The 22,981-nt window shown below is 39.0% G+C and overlaps 1 protein-coding gene and 1 long non-coding RNA gene across 2 annotated transcripts in view; both read right to left on the reverse strand.

The window, feature by feature from the left end:
* The window catches only part of LOC146559734 (uncharacterized), a 51,156-nt gene extending 40,751 nt beyond the window's left edge, over positions 1–10,405 (reverse strand). Inside the window, exon 1 of the long non-coding RNA XR_014888174.1 lies at positions 8,387–10,405. This is a non-coding gene — a long non-coding RNA (uncharacterized LOC146559734). The remainder of the gene's footprint in view (positions 1–8,386) is intronic.
* Positions 10,406–12,435: 2,030 nt separating this feature from the next.
* gpr184 (G protein-coupled receptor 184) lies at positions 12,436–22,569 on the reverse strand. The gene is made up of 2 exons (XM_085243461.1): positions 22,251–22,569; positions 12,436–14,045 (listed from the first exon to the last, which is right to left on the reverse strand). The coding sequence occupies exon 2, from the start codon at positions 14,000–14,002 to the stop codon at positions 12,956–12,958; it is 1,047 nt and encodes a 348-aa protein (XP_085099587.1). The 5' UTR covers positions 14,003–14,045; positions 22,251–22,569; the 3' UTR covers positions 12,436–12,955.
* Between the last annotated feature and the right edge of the window lie 412 nt (positions 22,570–22,981).

The raw sequence follows: 22,981 nt of genomic DNA on the forward strand, positions 1-22,981 counted from the left end.
TTCTATTTTTCTCATTTTTAACATTTATATTTTTAATTTTATTCAACTTTATTCAACAAAAATTTATAATGTATTTCAATGGGGAGACCCTTCAAATTCTCATTCAACTTACTCATTTTTAAACTCTTACTACTTCCACATACATTGACATAGAGCCACCATTCAAACTTTAAAACGAAGACAAGACATTCAATTATTCAACTTGTATTTATCTTTTCAATATCTATTATACTTTTTCTTCAGTTCCAGTTTAAGTTTCATGATGTTTTTTCACCCGTTTCAGAGTTTATAATGGGTGTGTATGGGACGGAATGTTGGGGCTAGAGTGAGGCAGCTCAACTGCTAGAGTGAGAGGAGCAAAAAAATTAATCTTAAAATCTTTTTTAAAACTGCTGCTGTGTCCGCAGCGTTTGCTCTACAGGTATGATTTTACCCTCAAAACGTAGCCATGGCTGTCCTCTTTCATCCAATGTGTTTACTATTGTACTAGGTGTTATGGTTCTTTCATAAATGTCACCAATGCACAGCCTCCTCCCTCCAACTCTTCCATAGACTCTAATGTTAAAATGGCTCAGAAGGTTCGTTTGAAAATCAGAAGAGCATGGTGTCTTTCCACTGTCACCACGTCCATATAATAAGCTCCACAGGCATGAAAACTGAGAATTAGGTAGACTAGACATTGCTGTCGCTCACGGTGAAAGAATTTTGTCAATACGACATTTACTTTTCATTTGGGAACGATTTGTTTCGGCCTGACTTTTCTGTTCATTTTAAGCAGCAAAAGTGAGGCGCATGTCTGTGTACGTGTGTATGGAGCCATTGGGTGCGGTCACTATAGCAACCAGGCTCACACCTGCCTGCTTAACGAGCTCTGCCTGCCACTGTGCCAAGATTCATCTTAAGCACTTCTCTTTCAACTGCTGCTGTGTCCACAGTGTTACAGCCATCATTTTACCCTCAAATTGTCGCCATTATTGTTCTCTTTCCAACACCGTATCTTTCAAAGCTCAGGCATTTAAACTTTTTAAACTGTGTGGGTCCAAGTGGAGGGATCACATTTGAGTCATTCAGTGATTCAAAGAATATGACCTTTTAATATTCATTCAGATGTTTTCTGACTCTAAATGTTCTTTTCTCATTTCTTAGGGTTTTCTAATTTACATTTAAAACATTTTCAGTTTTTTTCCAACTCCTTCTTCTGTGTAACCTTCAGCTTTTAGCAGTTCAGCACCTTTGTTTTCAGGTTAAATTCGTTTTTTTTTTTGTTTTGTTTTTTTATCTCATTCAATATTTTTAACTCAAAATTCAGCAATTAATTCATTTCAGTGCATACATTCAGATTCAAGCATTCACACTGCAGTTTCTTCAGAAAATGCACTTTCTAGTTAGTGTGAATGCTTGAAAAGCATTCACAGTATTGTTATTCTAATCTTTATTAGTGTGAATGCTTGAAAAGCATTCACAGTATTGTTCTTCTAATTAGTGTGAATGCTTGAAAAGCATTCACAGTATTGTTCTTCTAATCTTTATTATTCTATTTTATCTATTCCGTACGTTTTTTGTACTCCTACTCCTTCAAAACCGTTCAACTTAGAAAAACCATTCAAACACCATTAGATTCCTATTCTTTTGGACATGACTGCTTCTATTTTTCTCATTTTTAACATTTATATTTTTAATTTTATTCAACTTTATTCAACAAAAATTTCCCATGTATTTCAATGGGGAGACCCTTCAAATTCTCATTCAATTTACTCATTTTTAAACTCTTACTACTTCCACATACATTGACATAGAGCCACCATTCAAACTTTAAAACGAAGACAAGACATTCAACTATTCAACTTGTATTTATCTTTTCAATATCTATTATACTTTTTCTTCAGTTCCAGTTTAAGTTTCATGATGTTTTTTCACCCGTTTCAAAATTTATAATGGGTGTGTATGGGACGGAATGTTGGGGCTAGAGTGAGGCAGCTCAACTGCTAGAGTGAGAGGAGCAAAAAAAATAATCTTAAAATCTTTTTTAAAACTGCTGCTGTGTCCGCAGCGTTTGCTCTACAGGTATGATTTTACCCTCAAAACGTAGCCATGGCTGTCCTCTTTCATCCAATGTGTTTACTATTGTCCTAGGTGTTACGGTTCTCTCATAAATGTCACCAATGCACAGCCTCCTCCTTCCAACTCTTCCATAGACTCTAATGTTAAAATGGCTCAGAAGGTTCGTTTGAAAATCAGAAGAGCATGGTGTCTTTCCACTGTCACCACGTCCATATAATAAACTCCACAGACATGAAAACTGAGAATTTGGTAGACTAGACATTGCTGTCGCTCACGGTGAAAGAATTTCGTCAATACGACTTTTACTTTTCATTTGGGAACGATTTGTTTCGGCCTGACTTTTCTGTTCATTTTAAGCAGCAAAAGTGAGGTGCATGTCTGTGTACGTGTGTATGGAGCCCTTGGGTGCAGTCACTATAGCAACCAGGCTCACACCTGCCTGCTTAACGAGCTCTCTCTCTCACTCTGCCAAGATTCATCTTAAACACTTCTCTTTCAACTGCTGCTGTGTCCACAGTGTTAAAGCCATCATTTTACCCTCAAAACGTCGCCATCGTTGTTCTTTTTCCAACATCTTGTCTTTCAAAGCTCAGAGATGTAAACTTTTTAAACTGTGTGGGTCCAAGTGGAGGGATCACATTTTAGTCATTCAGTGATTCAAAGAATATGACCTTTTAATATTCTTTCAGATGTTTTCTGACTCTAAATGTTCTTTTCTCATTTCTTAGGTTTTTCTAATTTACAATTAAAACATTTTCAGCTTTTTTCCAACTTTTTCTTCTGTGTAACCTTCAGCTTTTAGCAGTTCAGCACTGTTGTTTTCAGGTTAAATTCAGGTTGTTTTTTTTGTTTTTTTTATCTCATTCAAGATTTTTAACTTAAATTCAGCAATTAATTCATTTCAGTGCATACATTCAGATTCAAGCATTCACACTGCAGTTTCTTCAGAAAATGCACTTTCTAGTCTTTATTCTATTTTATTATTATTCTGTATTCCGTACGTTTTTTGTAATCTATCTCCTTCAAAACCGTTCAACTTAGAAAAACCATTCAAACACCGTTAGATTCCTATTCTTTTGGACAACATTGCTTCTATTTTTCTCATTTTTAACATTTATATTTTTAATTTTATTCAACTTTTTTCAACAAAAATTTATAATGTATTTCAATGGGGAGACCCTTCAAATTCTCATTCAACTTCCTCCTCTTTAAACTGTATCTACTTCCACATACATTGACATAGAGCCACCATTCAAACTTTAAAACGAAGACAAGACATTCAACTATTCAACTTGTATTTATCTTTTCAATATCTATTATACTTTTTCTTCAGTTCCAGTTTAAGTTTCATGATGTTTTTTCACCCGTTTCAAAGTTTATAATGGGTGTGTATGGGACGGAATGTTGGGGCTAGAGTGAGACAGCTCAACTGCTAGAGTGAGAGGAGCAAAAAAATTAATCTTAAAATCTTTTTTAAAACTGCTGCTGTGTCCGCAGCGTTTGCTCTACAGGTATGATTTTACCCTCAAAACGTAGCCATCGCTGTCCTCTTTCATCCAATGTGTTTACTATTGTCCTAGGTGTTATGGTTCTTTCGTAAATGTCACCAATGCACAGCCTCCTCCCTCCAACTCTTCCATAGACTCTAATGTTAAAATGGCTCAGAAGGTTCGTTTGAAAATCAGAAGAGCATGGTGTCTTTACACTGTCACCACGTCCATATAATAAACTCCACAGGCATGAAAACTGAGAATTCAGTAGACTAGACATTGCTGTCACTCACGGTGAAAGAATTTTGTCAATACGACTTTTACTTTTCATTTGGGAACGATTTGTTTCGGCCTGACTTTTCTGTTCATTTTAAGCAGCAAAAGTGAGGCGCATGTCTGTGTACGTGTGTATGGAGCCATTGGGTGCGGTCACTATAGCAACCAGGCTCACACCTGCCTGCTTAACGAGCTCTGCCTGCCACTGTACCAAGATTCATCTTAAGCACTTCTCTTTCAACTGCTGCTGTGTCCACAGTGTTACAGCCATCATTTTACCCTCAAATTGTCGCCATTATTGTTCTCTTTCCAACACCGTATCTTTCAAAGCTCAGGCATTTAAACTTTTTAAACTGTGTGGATCAAAGTGGAGGGATCACATTTGAGTCATTCAGTGATTCAAAGAATATGACCTTTTAATATTCATTCAGATGTTTTCTGACTCTAAATGTTCTTTTCTCATTTCTTAGGGTTTTCTAATTTACATTTAAAACATTTTCAGTTTTTTTCCAACTCCTTCTTCTGTGTAACCTTCAGCTTTTAGCAGTTCAGCACCTTTGTTTTCAGGTTAAATTCAGGTTGTTTTTTTTTTTTTTTCTCATTCAAAATTTTTAACTCAAAATTCAGCAATTAATTCATTTCAGTCCATACATTCAGATTCAAGCATTCACACTGCAGTTTCTTCAGAAAATGCACTTTCTAGTTAGTGTGAATGCTTGAAAAGCATTCACAGTATTGTTCTTCTAATCTTTATTATTATATTTTATTATTATTATCTATTCCGTACGTTTTTTGAAAGCCAACTCCTTCAAAACCGTTCAACTTAGAAAAACCATTCAAACACCGTTAGATTCCTATTCTTTTGGACAACATTGCTTCTATTTTTCTCATTTTTAACATTTATATTTTTAATTTTATTCAACTTTTTTCAACAAAAATTTATAATGTATTTCAATGGGGAGACCCTTCAAATTCTCATTCAACTTCCTCCTCTTTAAACTGTATCTACTTCCACATACATTGACATAGAGCCACCATTCAAACTTTAAAACGAAGACAAGACATTCAACTATTCAACTTGTATTTATCTTTTCAATATCTATTATACTTTTTCTTCAGTTCCAGTTTAAGTTTCATGATGTTTTTTCACCCGTTTCAGAGTTTATAATGGGTGTGTATGGGACGGAATGTTGGGGCTAGAGTGAGGCAGCTCAACTGCTAGAGTGAGAGGAGCAAAAAAATTAATCTTAAAACCTTTTTTAAAACTGCTGCTGTGTCTGCAGCGTTTGCTCTACAGGTATGATTTTACCCTCAAAACGTAGCCATCGCTGTCCTCTTTCATCCAATGTGTTTACTATTGTCCTAGGTGTTATGGTTCTTTCATAAATGTCACCAATGCACAGCCTCCTCCCTCCAACTCTTCCATAGACTCTAATGTTAAAATGGCTCAGAAGGTTCGTTTGAAAATCAGAAGAGCATGGTGTCTTTACACTGTCACCACGTCCATATAATAAACTCCACAGGCATGAAAACTGAGAATTAGGTAGACTAGACATGGCTGTCGCTCACGGTGAAAGAATTTTGTCAATACGACATGTACTTTTCATTTGGGAAGAATTTGTTTGGGCCTGACTTTTCTGTTCATTTTAAGCAGCAAAAGTGAGGCGCATGTCTGTGTACGTGTGTATGGAGCCATTGGGTGCGGTCACTATAGCAACCAGGCTCACACCTGCCTGCTTAACGAGCTCTGCCTGCCACTGTGCCAAGATTCATCTTAAGCACTTCTCTTTCAACTGCTGCTGTGTCCACAGTGTTACAGCCATCATTTTACCCTCAAATTGTCGCCATTATTGTTCTCTTTCCAACACCGTATCTTTCAAAGCTCAGGCATTTAAACTTTTTAAACTGTGTGGATCAAAGTGGAGGGATCACATTTGAGTCATTCAGTGATTCAAAGAATATGACCTTTTGATATTCATTCAGATGTTTTCTGACTCTAAATGTTCTTTTCTCATTTCTTAGGGTTTTCTAATTTACATTTAAAACATTTTCAGTTTTTTTCCAACTCCTTCTTCTGTGTAACCTTCAGCTTTTAGCAGTTCAGCACCTTTGTTTTCAGGTTAAATTCGGGGGTTTTTTGTTTGTTTTTTTAAAATTTCATTTAATATTTTTAACTCAAAATTCAGCAATTAATTCATTTCAGTGCATACATTCAGATTCAAGCATTCACACTGCAGTTTCTTCAGAAAATGCACTTTCTAGTTATTATTATATTTTATTTTTCCGTACGTTTTTTGAAAGCCTACTCCTTCAAAACCGTTCAACTTAGAAAAACCATTCAAACACCGTTAGATTCCTATTCTTTTGGACAACATTGCTTCTATTTTTCTCATTTTTAACATTTATATTTTTAATTTTATTCAACTTTTTTCAACAAAAATTTATAATGTATTTCAATGGGGAGACCCTTCAAATTCTCATTTAACTTCCTCCTCTTTAAACTGTATCTACTTCCACATACATTGACATAGAGCCACCATTCAAACTTTAAAACGAAGACAAGACATTCAACTATTCAACTTGTATTTATCTTTTCAATATCTATTATACTTTTTCTTCAGTTCCAGTTTAAGTTTCATGATGTTTTTTCACCCGTTTCAAAGTTTATAATGGGTGTGTATGGGACGGAATGTTGGGGCTAGAGTGAGACAGCTCAACTGCTAGAGTGAGAGGAGCAAAAAAATTAATCTTAAAATCTTTTTTAAAACTGCTGCTGTGTCCGTAGCGTTTGCTCTACAGGTATGATTTTACCCTCAAAACGTAGCCATCGCTGTCCTCTTTCATCCAATGTGTTTACTATTGTCCTAGGTGTTATGGTTCTTTCGTAAATGTCACCAATGCACAGCCTCCTCCCTCCAACTCTTCCATAGACTCTAATGTTAAAATGGCTCAGAAGGTTCGTTTGAAAATCAGAAGAGCATGGTGTCTTTCCACTGTCACCACGTCCATATAATAAACTCCACAGACATGAAAACTGAGAATTTGGTAGACTAGACATTGCTGTCGCTCACAGTGAAAGAATTTTGTCAATATGACTTTTACTTTTCATTTGGGAACGATTTGTTTCGGCCTGAATTTTCTGTTCATTTTAAGCAGCAAAAGTGAGGTGCATGTCTGTGTGCGTGTGTATGGAGCCATTGGGTGCAGTCACTATAGCAACCAGGCTCACACCTGCCTGCTTAACGAGCTCTGCCTGCCACTGTACCAAGATTCATCTTAAACACTTCTCTTTCAACTGCTGCTGTGTCCACAGTGTTAAAGCCATCATTTTAACCTCAAAACGTCGCCATCGTTGTTCTTTTTCCAACATCTTGTCTTTCAAAGCTCAGAGATGTAAACTTTTTAAACTGTGTGGGTCCAAGTGGAGGGATCACATTTTAGTCATTCAGTGATTCAAAGAATATGACCTTTTGATATTCATTCAGATGTTTTCTGACTCTAAATGTTCTTTTCTCATTTCTTAGGGTTTTCTAATTTACATTTAAAACATTTTCAGTTTTTTTCCAACTCCTTCTTCTGTGTAACCTTCAGCTTTTAGCAGTTCAGCACCTTTGTTTTCAGGTTAAATTCGGGGGTTTTTTGTTTTTTTTTAATCTCATTCAATATTTTTAACTCAAAATTCAGCAATTAATTCATTTCAGTGCATACATTCAGATTCAAGCATTCACACTGCAGTTTCTTCAGAAAATGCACTTTCTAGTTATTCTAGTTGCTCCGTTTCTTTGCCGCTTAACTACTCCCTCAGTTTTCAGCCGATTTTTACCATTCAAACTCTAAACTGTTCTGCTATTTCTGCTTTCGACTGCTATATCTTTTGGTACTTATTACTATTATACTTTTTAAAATATTACACTTTTTTCCTTTAATTTGTCCCATTGAAATGAATGGGAAACTTCTACAATTCTGCTAAAACTTGCTTGTCTTTGAAACTTAACTACTTCCTCATACTTTCACCTAGAAACTCCATTCAAACTTTAAAACGTTCTCAGATGATTGGGCTATTCCTGTGTGATTCAGCTTTTTCATATCTGTTACCGTTTTCATGTAATGACTCTTTAAGTTTTCAGTTACAACTTTGTGATTTTTCAGAAAATACATGTGTTGCTATGGTTGCTATGCAATTAACTCCCACTGCACACTCGTCCGTTCTGAATTTTCTCTTCATGTCTGAACAACTCCTTGCTACTCGCTCAATTTCCACTCAACTTCCACAAATTATACATCAAAACGTAGGTATTTTTGCTGGCTTTAAGACAGTGTCACTATAATTATTGTGAGAGTTACGTTTTTTTCACAATTTGCCTCGAAGTGACACATGGTCTAAAAACTCCCTATTCAAAGTCTATGGGGAGGTTGTGAAACTCAGAGCTGAAATACTGAAACTGAAGGCATTTTCAAATCGTCATATCTCCTTAACGAAGCAAAGTTAAGACATGAGGCTTGTCCCTGTATATCTTCAGACACTCCTGACACTCACAATTCAAGAATTATTTTCTCACCTATTACCGTTCTGAGATGAGTTAGACTTGTTTGAGGGGTGGAAATCTGTCCTCCTCTCATTTTTCAAATTCCGAAAATGAAGCCGTTTCTTCTCTCGTCATATCTCCGCGACGGAGATACAAAGAGCTATGTAAATCGCAGTCAAAGTACACCAAAGTCCGCTGATTCACCCAGTGCAAGAATTATGCTTCTATCCCACCTAGTTTTTGAGTTACACGACGTTTTGTAACTCCAAAAAACGGCGTTTTTCGCGTCTCACCGCGATCTAATTCTGACTCCTCATCACCCTTTTTTTCAAAGCGCCCGCCCCCTTAGAGGTGGCGCGATTGGTAATGACACCGCTCTTCAGACCAGAGGTCGTGGGTTCGATTCCACCTTGGCCCACATGTTTTTTTTTTAACTACAAATTTATACACTATCACAGACCGGTAATTCATATTGATAATTTATTACAATTCTGCAAAGTTTAATGATTTTAGCAGCTTTTCTAATATGGACCTCAGATTCTGGTTAACAGTCTATGGCAGAAATACATACAAGTACACAGCCTGATGAAGCAGACAGAAGCAGTACCTCTGATTGGTTCCGCAGTTTCACCTCTTATCAGCACAAATCTCACCCTCTTCTGCTGTTTTCACCTCTTTTCTGCTAATTTGAGCTTCTGTTCCACAGTGCACTCAGCCTCTTCTGCTGTTTTCATTAGAATTTTAAGCTTTTCCACCTTTTTTCAGTTACGTGAGAACCAGTTTGGCTCAATGAGTAGCTGAAAAATATCAGCCTCTTCTGCTGTTTTAGCAGGATTTCAGAGTTCAGCTTTTTCACTTGTTTTAAGCACAAATTTCAGTTTCTTTACCTCATTTCACAACAAAGTTCTTCCTCTTCACCTCTTTTCTGCTAATTTGAGCTGCTGCTCCACAGTGCACATTTTCCCTCTCATCATATCTTTGCTTGTGACCAGAACTCATTTGGCTCAGAGGGTAGGGCATCTGTCGTGAGACCCGGTGGCAGAGGTTCGAATCCTACCTGTGACAGCTGCTACACATGTTCACTGCTTGCATGCGCTCTGCTTTCTTGACACTCTCCAGTGTGTCATTACACATACAGCCATCTTCAGCAAGCACTTCTGCTTCTACACTTCTTTTCAACTCGGCTTTTTGCTTCTTTACCTCTTTTCAGCAGAAATTATTCCTCTTCACCTCTTTTCTGCTAATTAGAGCTCCTGCTCCACAGTGCACTTAGCCTCTTCTGCTGTTTTCATTAGAATTTTAAGCTTTTCCACCTTTTTTCAGTTACGTGAGAACCAGTTTGGCTCAGTGAGTAGCTGAAAAATATCAGCCTCTACTACTGTTTTAGCAGGATTTCAGAGTTCAGCTTTTTCACTTGTTTTAAGCACAAATTTCAGTTTCTTTACCTCATTTCACAACAAAGTTCTTCCTCTTCACCTCTTTTCTGCTAATTTGAGCTTCTGCTCCACAGTGCACATTTTCTCTCTCATCATATATTTGCTTGAGACCAGAACTCATTTGGCTCAGAGGGTAGGGCAGCTGCCGTGAGACCCGGGGGCAGAGTTTCGAATCCTACCTGTGACAGTTGCTACACATGTTCCCTGCTTGCATGCGCTCTGCTTTCTTGACACTCTCCAGTGTGTCATTACACATACAGCCATCTTCAGCAAGCACTTCTACACCTCTTTTCAACTCATCTTTTTGCTTCTTTACCTCTTTTCAGCAGAACTTCTTCTGATTCACCTCTTTTCTGCTAAATGTTTAGCCTTTTCACCTCTTATTAGCACAATACTAAGCAGCTTCTGCTAATTTCACCAGAATTGTCAGTCTCTCCACCTCTTCTTTGTAAGAATCAGTTTGGTCCAGTAAGGTGAGACGCCGCCTATAGATCAGAAAGGCCAGGTTCGAATCTCGCTCAGGGCAATGTTTTTTGTTTTTTCAACTTTTTCTGCTTTTTTCAGCAGAAATCTTCAGCGTAAGGCATCCACACAGCATTTTCGCAGGAAATGCAATTTTTTCTAGTGTATAACTAGCCTTTGTGGGCATTTTTGCCTCTTCTCTTGTGTAAATTGCTCCTCTGACTAATACTCATGTAAGATGTTTTTGCTTGCATGTAAAAGTTTGGATGCTTGGCTTTTATCTGATTTCCTGTATGATCTCTGGCTGTGCTTCAATTTTTCGTACCCTTGTTGTTACAGTTAAGATATGGACAATGGCTTCACACAAATATACATGAACAAGTCTCTGATGAGACAAACCTTCCTAAGTGTCATTCAATTTAATATGCTTCAGTGGATGTGATGCAGCACAAGTAAATCGCAAACTCTTTATTGTACAATTAATAACTTTGCTGTCTTCCTTTTCTAAAATATTTCAATTATCTTTTTTCTTTAAGGTCCACTCTTTAATAAGCAGAAATAGTTTTTAAAAAATAAAACAAAAACACAAAGACAGTACACTGTAAAAAAAAAAAAAAGAGTTTCATTATGAGAGCTTCTTTCTTATGAAATACAAAACATAATTAGCAGAACGTCTGCTGCGTTTCAGTAGAAATATTAATTATTAATCAGCTCATTAGGGTAAAAGGAAATTAAAAACTTCATTCTATTGAGTGCTCCGTTATATATGTCCAAAGACTCCAAATGCTTAAAATAAGATCTAAGTATAGCTTGTTGGTATAGTCCATTAAGACCAAGCCTGCATTACAATGCTATGAGTCATAACAGCTAATCAATGGAGTCGCATTGATTTTCCTATGAGTCTGGCTACAACCTGAGTTAGCTCATTAAAAGCTGAGTCTGGAGAAAATGGATCTTTAAGATGTTGGAGCTAATGCCACAAGATGATTGACTGCAACATTAATTTCTTTAAACCTGATTCGTTTACTAACGCTTCTTCAAAATGCTGCAAGCTTTAAAATTGTGGTGAAAATAACATGGGTTTTTCTTTCTTTTCCATCTGAAAAGAAGTTAATGGGGCAGCTTCAGCATCACCAGTTGTGACTTCCATTCAAAAATAGATACATGCTTTCTTTTTTTGCCAACAGAGCTTTTCAAGCATCTAAACATGATGTATCTGAGGGTTTAAAAATAAAGTAAGGTTTAGAAACCAGAACATTTCTGTACTTCAGAGGAAAAAAGCCTGGCTTTATCTTTATCCTTTTATTTTAAAAAAACAAAACACTTTGCTAGACCCAAAGCAGCGATATCTAAAGGAGTCATTCTGTATTCATTTATTATTCTCTGACATTATTGTGGAATAATTTTGGTGAACTCTTCTCTATAAAATTGACTAAGTTGATTGAGGTTTGCGGCCATTCTTTTATGCACAGCTATTTGTGTTCCTGTCGCAGCATTTCAGTTGACTTGAGGTCTGGACATTGGGCTATTGTAACACTTGTGTCCTTCCCCTTTTTGGCCAATTTGTCATAGGTTAACTGAGACCTGTCTGAAATGTTGCTCTTGGGGTTTTTGTAGTTTCTATGAGCATAGCTCCATGGTAGGGTGAATTTGATGGGAAGATCATGGCATCATATGAACAGATACCAGAATTCTCCAGAGTAGCAAACCTCCAAAACTGCTTCTTATGGAAGGATATACATGATTGTACAATTCAGGAAATCAGCAGTATAGACTTTTAATTAAACAAAACTGGTTTTATTCAGGGTTTATACTATGCAGTCAATGTTCATCTTAGATTGTAATGATGTTTACTAAAAAAAGCTCTGCTGACGCATGAGGAAGCTGCTGTATAAATTATGAACCAAGTAACAGACATAATGTTGATTCAAACGCTTCCTCTTTCAGTCTTTTTGCTGTCTTTCTTTCACTTTATTATTCTTTTTCTCCATTTCTGTCTCACACCCCTGACACACACTTATATACATCCATCATTATTGCCTTCCTTTTCAACTTGACACTTGTGAAGCACACAGCTATGTTGCATTTATAATTATCTATATGTTTAATGGCGAAGACTAAGAGACTGGGTGTATGGGTTAATTGTTGCATACTGTCTGCGTGAAAAAAAACTCTGAGCACCTGGACATAATACTGATTTATTTCTTGTTAAATATGTCAGACACTGGGCACACAAAGTTATGCTAACAAAGGCTTTGTATGGCATGCATTGGAGGTAATGCATATTTAAATATATCAGGGTTGCTCAGTCACGCTATGATTGCATAGATTGGACAAAAAAAAATACAATGGCTCTTCAGTTGCGGCAACAGTGTCTAACAACAAAACCAGAAGTGGCTTACACTGAAGAACTCGTGGGAGAGCAGAACCCGAGACTAATATCACATTAACCAGGACTCAGATGCATACATTATTCAGCTTCCTCCTTACACTGTGCTCGATATAACATACAAATGTAACAACAAAGATTGCCTTTTATACATACACAAAATAACATACACAAGTGGGATGGAAATAATCCCGTTACTTAACTCATGAGAGGAAGACTTTACTTGAAAAAGCTGCCATGCAAAATCCTATAATATCTCAATACACACTCACACACATACAATTGTACACATGTCTATCACATATAGCTTATTATTCATATTAAATTAGTAGTGGCAGTAGTGGCAGCTTTTCCTCCTTTGTAAGCAGTTAGTGCACAGTCTTCTTGTTCAGTCCGTCTGCGGCATCTCCAGGTTAGTTTCATCTGCTCCCAGACTCCATTACTCACCAACACATACAGCACTGGGTCCACCACAGCATTCAAACTGGACAGTGCAAGCGTACAGGAGAAGAAGAAGTGCATTTGTTCTTCAAACTTGCAGTAACTCCCATTGTGACTCTTATCAAAATTGTTATTATAAAATACTAGTGAGCGTATGAGCAAAAGAATATGATATGGAGCAAAGCAAACTGAGAAGATCCCAATGACTCCAAAGGAGAGAAGACGGACCTTCCTCTTAACCTGGGCGCTCAGGCCGGGACTTCGGCCCACAGTGGCTAACACCCTCCAGTAGCTCACTGCCAGCACTAGCAGGGGTAGCAGGAAGCCCAAGCCTACTCTGAGCAAGTTGAATAGAGCAATAGGCTTCTCCATGGGGTAGGTCTCATAACAACGGTCATTATTGTTGTTCTCATCATGGGCGTCTGTGAGATTATCATAGACCAGCATTATGATGTGTATCACCACCACTACCACATAAACTACGATACACTGCATCCAGGCGTAGCAAGAAGTTCGGTGTGTCTTGAAGCGGAGTGGGTAGCTGACCACCAGACAGCGGTCTACAGAGATACAGCAAAGCAGGTAGATGCTGATATACATATTAGAGTAGTAGACAAAGCCAGCTACACTGCAGGACCCAGAACCTAGCATCCAGCGGTGGTTAAACCGGTAATAATTTATCCAAAGGGGCATAGTGATGATGAAAAGGAAGTCAGAGATAGACAGGTTGAGCAGGAAGATTCCCAGGACATTTTTTTGCCTCACTTGTTGAATGATGGGGCCCAGGGTCAGTACATTGAAGATCAAACCAAAAACAAAGGCCAGTATGTAAACAGACATCAGCAAGTCACTGACAACACTCTCTCCAATGTTAACGCATGTTGAGTTGTTGCCTGTTTCTGGTTTAAAAGTGGAGTTCATGGTTCCTTTAGTTAGCTGTAACTCCCCTGGTTAAAAAAATCACCTGCAAGACAAAAATACATCATTAAATCCATGAAATTAAAATAAATACAGTAACAATTTGTATGGTAACACGACTTCACCGTAATACTTTAAAAACATATAATATAGCTTAGATATTTTGTATCCCCTATTCTATTTCATGGTTGACTGAGCTCAAGAGATAAAAAAAATAATTTGGTTGTCCTGATGTTTCTCAATGTGAGATAGTTTGATTCTGCACACTATATGGTGTTCAGGCATAGTGTCGATGGGAGTCCTCCGCTTCCTAGTATGGGTTTAGTCATGCTGCTTGATGAAAACAGTTTGCACCCACGGTTTTAATAGAAAGTGAAATTGCCAAAAGTCCCTGCCTCAGCTGCACTGTATGGAGAACACATGTCATAAGGTAAGCTGTCGTTGTTGTGGAAACAGACAGCATTAAGGACCTGATACCTTTTAGATTAACTTGATGTAGAACCTTCTGCACTCGATCACCTGAGCACTCGATCAACATTACTTGTTGTTAATGCTACTTTTTATTAAATTATCTATAAATTGCTGCATTTATTCTCCTGCATGGTCTAAGTTGCAGGCGAGGATCGCACAGAATGTACAGGCAAACTGATTATTTGCATTTTACAGTAATCACAGATTACAGGTTACTTTTTGTTTCTCAGCACAATAAGAGCCTTGCAGGCTCCCACAGAATTGCATTCTGGGGGACAAAAAAGTTGGCAGTCATATAGTGAGTTGGACCAGTTATTTCCAATTTAAAGATAAGATAAGATAACCTTTATTAGTCCCACACGTGGAAAATGTGACGTTACAAACAGATGCAGATGTGACGAAGGTAGTTGTTTACTGCAGCTTCAAGAATGAGTAATGTGAAACTCATGCACTCTATAAATGAATCAATTAATTCTCTCCCTGATTTGAACCATCACACCTGGTCCATCACAGAGCTCTGAGTGTAATTCACACCAGATACATCTTAAAGATTAGCGTAACCCAGCAGAGACAAGAATTTCAAAATGAATTTAATAATAATCCAGTAATACTTTCTGTTTCAAAAAGATAAAAGACAAAGAGCAGGTCAAATAATCTGCTGTGAGACTGATTTTGTTATTTTGACATGAACTTTTCCTCTTTGAAGAAGTCTTCTTTTCCATGAGAGTAAAGCTAGCAGTGCAGTTTCAGAGAGGATACGAAACTATTCGACTGAACTTGGACATTTAACCCTTGTATGGTGTTCGGGTCTGTGAGACCCGTGTTCAGTTTTTTTCAAAAGAAAAATTAAACAATTAATTATTTTTTCACGTGTAAATGTGTTGTGTCTTTCCACTCACTCCACTTGATTATAACTGATTTATTTATAACATTTTATATAAAAGAAAAACGAGAAGCACATTAATTCATAAATGTGATCTAACAAAGGTAAAGGGAAAAAATTAACCATGTTTGCTGTTCATATGTCTTGTAATTGGGATGAAGTAAACATCTGTTGAGTAATTTAACATAAAATTGTTTGATAGTGTTAATTTGGAAAGCCAAAACTCTAGCGGGTCCACCAGACCCATGAACACTGGCTGAGTAACAAAAATACGAACACCACACAAGGGTTAAAAGGTGAGAGATTTGTGGTATAACGACAAGGTCAGTGGGCAAGGCATCTGAGAGAACCTCTGCGCTCTTTGTTGGGTATTCTTTGTAATACACTGATGAGTGAGGTTTTTTGGCCAAGCTAGCATAACTGCAAACAATCTGTTGTAGCTTACTGTGACTTGTAACATAGTGCGCATGCGCCAACCAGCGTGCAGCCTGTTACAGTCGCTCCTGCTTTTCTCTTAGTTTAGCTCTTTTTTCTTACGTATTCTTTTTTTGTTCTGACTTGTATTTTCCTCCGTTTTCTATCTCTTACTCAATCATGTGGATTGAGAGAGTTTTTGTTCTTCTGGTGGCCGTGGAACTGTTACTTTTATCATGGAACGGGACCGCGGCACATCTCCTACACGCACGGACTGTTTACTCCAGAGATCAGCTGATCGCCCTGATGCCGGCCGGCTCGCTGGCCAGGCCCGCAGAAGTGCCCGCAGAAGTACCAGCTGAAATTTGGAGGAAAACACATCGGGGATGCAGAGGTCAAGGACAGAAGAGAAGAAAAAAGGTGACGGTGAGACAGCGGAGGCTCGAAGCGAGGAGGAGGTTTAAACCGTGTCTGCCGTCTATCGTGATGGGAAATGTGCGATCGTTGGCAAGTAAAATCGACGAGCTCTCAGCACTGGTACGGAGTCAGAGGGAATACCGAGAGTGTAGCCTGATGTGTTTCACCGAATCATGGCTGCACCAGGTCATTCCCGATGAGAATGCTTCCGTGGAAGGCTTCCACACTGTTCGGGCGGACAGGGACAGCATCGCTAGTGGTAAGCGTAAAGGAGGTGGGCTTGCTGTTTTAGTTAACAACCGGTGGTGTAACCCTGCCAACATAACAATCAAAGAAAGGATTTGTTGCCCGGACACTGAACTGTGTGCTGTTGGACTCAGGCCGTATTATTTACCCAGGGAATTCTCTCACGTCATCTTGGTGGCTGTTTATGTTCCCCCCTCTGCTAACCCCACAGCTGCATGTGACACTATCCACTCTGCCATAGCTCGGCTACAGACTCAGCACCCGAGTGCCTTTATTGTGATCTCGGGTGACTTCAACCATGTATCACTGGACAATACACTACCAACATTCAAACAATATGTGGACTGTCCCACCAGGGGAGAGAAAACTTTAGACTTACTGTATGCTAACGTCAAGGATGCATACAGCTCCTCCTCCCTCCCCCCACTTGGTAGGTCAGATCATAACCTGATTCACCTCACCCCCCGCTATGTGCCAATTGTGAGGAGGGAACCTGTGACCACCAGGACTGTTAGGAGGTGGTCAGAGGAGGCAATAGCGGAACTACAGGGCTGTTTCGAGGTGACCGACTGGGAAACACTCTGTGAGCCTCACGCCGAGGACATCAATGGGCTTACTGAGTGTATCACAGACTACATAACTTTCTGCACCGACTCCATTGTTCCAGCTCAGACTGTTCATTGTTACCCAAATAACAAGCCGTGGGTGACTAAGGACATCAAAGCCCTCCTCAACAACAAGAAGAGGGCTTTCAGAGGGGGCAACAAAGAGGAGGTGAGGAAGGTCCAGGTGTTACTAAAGGACAAGATCAGAGAGGCTAAGGACAATTACAGGAGGAAGCTGGAGTGGAAACTCCAGCAGAACAGCATGAGAGAGGTGTGGAGGGGCATGAAGACCATCACTGGATTCAGGCCAACCAACAGCAGGGGAGCTGAGGGAGGTGAGAATAGAGCCGACGAGTTGAATCTGTTTTTCAATAGATTCGACACCACAGTGTCTGCTCCCACCCCCACAACCTCACCTGCAGTCAGCCTGGAATCCAGAACCACACCACTGTGCCAGCCTCTCTCTTCACATGTTGCCTCCTGTGAGAGTCCTGACACCCCTCCCCCATCCATCACCTTCACTCAATACCAGGTTGAGATGCAAATGAGGAGACTTCACTCAGGCAAGTCTGCTGGACCAGACGGAGTGAGTCCCCTTGTCCTCAAGGCCTGTGCCCCCCAGCTGTGTGGAGTCTTTCATAAACTGTTTATGCTGAGTCTGAGTCTGCAGAGGGTCCCGGTGATGTGGAAGACATCATGCCTCGTCCCTGTACCAAAGACGCCTCGTCCCAGTGGCCCCCAGGATTACAGGCCCGTGGCACTGACCTCCCACATCATGAAGACCCTGGAAAGGCTCATCCTGGACCAGCTGCGACCCATAGTAAGACCACATCTGGATCCCCTTCAGTTCGCTTATCAGCCTCGTCTCGGAACAGAGGACGCCATCATCTACCTGCTCAATCGTGTCTACACCCATCTGGACCAGCCGGCGAGCACTGTGAGGGTCATGTTTTTTGACTTTTCCAGTGCTTTCAACACCATCAGGCCGACCCTCCTGGGTGATAAGTTAGCAGCGATGCAGGTGGATGCTTCTCTGGTGTCCTGGATTGTTGATTACCTGACAGGAAGACCACAATATGTACGTCTCCCACAGTGTGTGTCTGACAAGGTGATTAGCAACACAGGGGCACCACAGGGGACTGTCCTCTCCCCCTTCCTCTTCACCCTCTACACCACAGACTTCAGCCACTGCACAGAGACCTGCCATCTTCAGAAGTTTTCTGATGACTCTGCGGTGGTTGGATGCATCAGCAGGGATGATGAGACAGAGTACCGGGCTGTGGTCGACTCCTTTGTCACGTGGTGTGAGCAGAATCATCTGCAGCTCAACGTGGCAAAGACCAAGGAACTGATCGTGGACTTCAGGAAGACCAGGAAACACTTGACCCCTGTTTCAATCCAGGGGGTCAGTGTTGACATTGTGGAGGACTATAAATACCTTGGAGTACACATTGACAATAAACTGGACTGGGCTAAAAACACCACAGCACTTTACAGGAAGGGCCAGAGTCGTCTCTATTTTTTGAGGCGACTGAGGTCCTTCAACATCTGCCAGAAAATGCTGAGGATTTTCTATGAGTCTGTGGTGGCCAGTGCGATCCTCTATGCTGTTGCATGCTGGGGGAGCAGGCTGAGGGTCGCAGATGCCAACAGACTTAATAAACTGATCCGTAAGGCCAGCAATGTTGTGGGGATGGAGCTGGACTCCCTCAAGGTGGTGTCGGAGAGGCGGATGCTGTCCAAGATAAAGACAATGTTGGATAACACCTCCCACCCACTCCATGACATGTTGGTCAGTCACAGGAGCTCGTTCAGTGAGAGACTGAGATTACCGAAAAGCACCACTGAACGACACAGGAAATCATTCCTGCCTGTGGCCATCTCCCTGTACAACGCATCCACTTAACACACTGTTTGCTGCTACAACTACACATGTTTCTTTTCCAAATATTTATTTATAAGTGACTTATGTATGTATGTATATATATGTATATATTGTACTATTCTTAGTTAGCGTATTGTCTGTCTTGTCTTAATGTTGGTTTAAAATGGAGCACTGTAACAAAAAATAATTTCCCCCAGGGATCAATAAAGTATTCTGATTCTGATTCTGATTCTGAACATGTGAGCTGCATTTTATTTCCCATAATATGCATTATCACATAATCTCTTTTATTTATTTGCTTTATGTTTTATCCTTATAAATTTGTAAGTTGTTATGTTTGTTGTTGTTATTGCTTGTCTCTATTCTGCTGTGTACAGTGTCCTTGAGTGTTTTGAAAGGCACTTTCCTAAATAAAATGTATTGTTGTTGTTGTTGTTGTTGTTGTTATTATAATGGTAATGCTGGCTCACTAACTAGCTTGGTAGAGAAGAAGTATAATTCAATGCAAAGGCCATGAACAGATTCCAGTTCTTACTGAAGGCCATGTAAGCTACCTCCTGGGGGAAAAAAATAAAAGGCTCTATGACTGAAAATATAATTGAAATGATGATGGATCACATTTGCATTTCCTGCTCTTTCAGTTTTTTATGTCCAGAAAAGATAACAAAATATACCTATTTTGCAGACTAAGACAAGTAAGGGGTGCAAACAATGCCTTTTGAACGGCAGGAGGACTTTTTTGAAATACAGATTTTCTAGATTTAAAAAAAAAAAATTTATTTGGAGCACACATGTAGATGATCACATGACACTAATTGTCTTTCTTCATGTCAATATGTGATGTATGAAGTTGTCAACTTTGTTTGAAAAATTAGGTAGTGTCCATAAAAGTGCATAACTTAGCAAAACATTATTATTAACATTTAATAAAGTTAATTCTTTATGACGTTTATATATCCCATACATATTATCGTGCAGGCATAACGATCAGTTACATTACAGGCGTGTCGCATGAATTTTGTGCAGCACGTTGCAGGCTTAACAGAAAATGACTTACATCATAGGGCTTGCAACACATTAATGTGTATAAATGATAAATATTTTTATATGTTTTACTCAATTATACATCTCATCAAAGTACAAATAAATAGAGTTCACTAAACTTTCACTTTTTAAAGTCCAGTTGTTTTCAATGAAATCCTACACATTTCATATGGGACATGACCATCTCTTAACATAACAGACCTAATTGTTTTCTAGTAATGCACAGCTTTAGGCTTTTTGTCCCCCTGTTTTAATCTACTCTGTTTAATGTAAAAGTTAAAGAGTGACATGCTTAACTGTTACAGAAGGAGGCTATTCGCGCGTTCTTGTTAATGTTTTAAATTCTGACACATTCATAAATAATATGAAACCTAAAAATGGTTTGGAATATATAGTCATAATTGACGACTAATGCATTAAAAATACAAAAGATGCTGCACAGTTAAAACAGTTTAGTGGTTTATTCGGGGTAAATTTGGATTTCCTACAGCATGGCCATGTTTTGACTACAGATGCTAACAGTGCGGTTAAACAGACATGTTAAGATGCTGACTGAGAAGGATATTTCTGGGCAGACCGAGCATGAGTTCAGCTTGGTTCAAAAATAATTCAACGAAACTATGACAGGCTAACTAAGGCCAGAACCTGATTGTACAAAAGAACTCACACATGAATACTACATAATTAGGAATGTTGTTTCAGAGGAACTGTTACAAAGTTCAACTGGTTGTGTTATGGTTTTCCTTTCAGACTGTTTATAGGCTTTCTATTGGTCTGTGAAACTGTGTCATCAGCCTTGAACATTTTTTAAAATTTTAGTTTATCACAACAGAATTTTTTGAAAATGTCCTCTGGTTTCAGTTAATAACCGAAGTATTTATTCATATTTACACCATCAGTACAATCTTATACACCCATTCATTGTGACGATTAAGGGGTTAATGTTTAGTTTGTGTTCCACTGGAAAAAAAATCCACATTAATTATTTTACCAGGTAATGGGAACCAATGGTTAACACACTCTTCTTAATGTAGACCACAAGACTAAAATATTTTTGTACAGATATTTTATTCTTTCCATTTGCTGTATAAAATTTAAGCATTAGGAGATCAAACTTTGCTCGTTATTTCTGTGGCTTTTGCTGATATTTGTTTCCTCTCTTTGTTTTGTTCCCTCTCTCTCTTCCAGGCTTGACCCTGGTGTGTTTATAGGCTCAGGAAGCATCTAATGCTATTAACGTCCAGAAAACTCAATAATAGAGAAGCCATTTGGAGACAGATCGTCTTCAGAGAACGATAATGTGTGTCTGCACGTGCCTGTGTGCAGGTGTGTTTGAAATGGGTTTGATTTAATGGATTATTCATAAAATTTAAAAAAAAAAAAAAATGGGAGACTTATCATGACTGCATTATAGGAAAGTTTTCCTCATAAATCAAAACTTTTCTAAAATATTTCAGTTGTTAGTCACCACTTAGGATACTATGACTAATGACAAACAGGTATTCCCCTATTACAAAGATAGAGTTTACCTCTAATGCCTGTAATGGTTCATTTGTCCTGTTCAGGTCCTTCTTAAAAACAATATTTTTTTTCTTTTTTCCTCTTGCATACATCTTTTTTGTTCTTTTGCTGTCTCTATCAGTACATTTCAAATCCAAACAAACGACTACTTTGCACAGCTGGCCAGGGCTTGATTCACTCGTTTTTTCCATCTGAGCCAACTATGTGTTTGTTAGCATTATGTGCTGAAGTAAATCTGGTTGTCATTATGAATTGTTAAGAGAGCAGCATTTTAGCCTTATCTCTAAAGAGGGGGGATGTGGTGATTGCCAGATGCCCTCCTTTTAAAACAAAAAGAAGAAATATGCGTTTTAACTTGCCTCCCTCATACCAAAGTGGTGTTTCAAAGGTAAAGCAGTCCACAGTTTCTTCTTCCAGAGCAGTTTTCTGTTGCCCTCTCCAGCGTGCTGTGGTGACCACCGCTGGGAGAATCACAGAAAACATTCAACCCTCCAGAGAATCAACATTTCAAACCTAATTATTTTTGCAGTGGTTACTCACATCACCTCAAGCATTCCATCTTTCCCTTGACAACAGTCCACTGGGTACAAAAAGAAGCCCAGCATATGAAGTGCGGTTTCAAAATAAATTACTACATTTAAGAACTTGGCAAACATAATAAAAGTTACCTTTGAACTTGTCCTTTTCTAGGGCAGTTTATAAAAAGTTTTACATAAATTCCCTCATCTGGTTTCCAGAACTCCAGTCAGTAATGAATGACCTCACCTGTTGTTTGTTGATAGAAAGTTGTATCTTGTAGAAAGCTGTCCAGTGGGTGAAGAGTGTTAGACGCATTCCAGACCTGCTTCAGGTTCAGCAGAGTTCAGTCCAGGAAGATCAGAAAAAAAGCTTCAGAAGAGACTTTTCAGAGCTGCTGACATGCAGCCAAGCCACTGCAGTTCCTCATAATCTCAAATGAACCAGATCATTAACAGCCAGTTCAATAGCTACAGATGCAAGAGGTTGTTTTTCTCTGTACTGTGTAGTTTGCTCTCGTTGCTAGTTCCCGTTGACAGCCACAGCTGAAATGTCAGTAAGAAGTGTGGAAGGGCGAAGTACAGAAAGGGGAAGACACACGTAGGAGGAGGGAGGTTTGCTTCTGCACACGTGCGTGCAGGAAGTGTTCAGGGCTGGGCAAAAATTAAACGGTTATAGAAAAGATATGAATCATGCGTTAATGCTCTTATGAGACCAGAAAAAAGTCCCCTCCTCCTCCTCTCCGATTTAAGGGAAATTTGTAACTTATGGGTCGGGAGCTGCATAGCTCCTGTCTTCCCCTTTTACATCACAGTGAGTGTTTAAATAGCATCATTGTAGTTGTAGTTCTTAATGAGTGGGTCATTCACTCCTTTTTTTGGTCTAAATGTCTTTTTCAGTTTGGCTGATCACTTTCAGTCTGGTTCAGTACGAGAAAACCAAAATGTGTCAATCACGTCACTGTAAAACACGAAGAAGAT

The sequence above is a fragment of the Mchenga conophoros genome, linkage group LG14, assembly GCF_057382185.1.
Source record: "Mchenga conophoros isolate Kocher_MC1m ecotype Shallow Benthic linkage group LG14, M_conophoros_male_GT1.1, whole genome shotgun sequence".
Classification (NCBI taxonomy): domain Eukaryota; kingdom Metazoa; phylum Chordata; class Actinopteri; order Cichliformes; family Cichlidae; genus Mchenga; species Mchenga conophoros.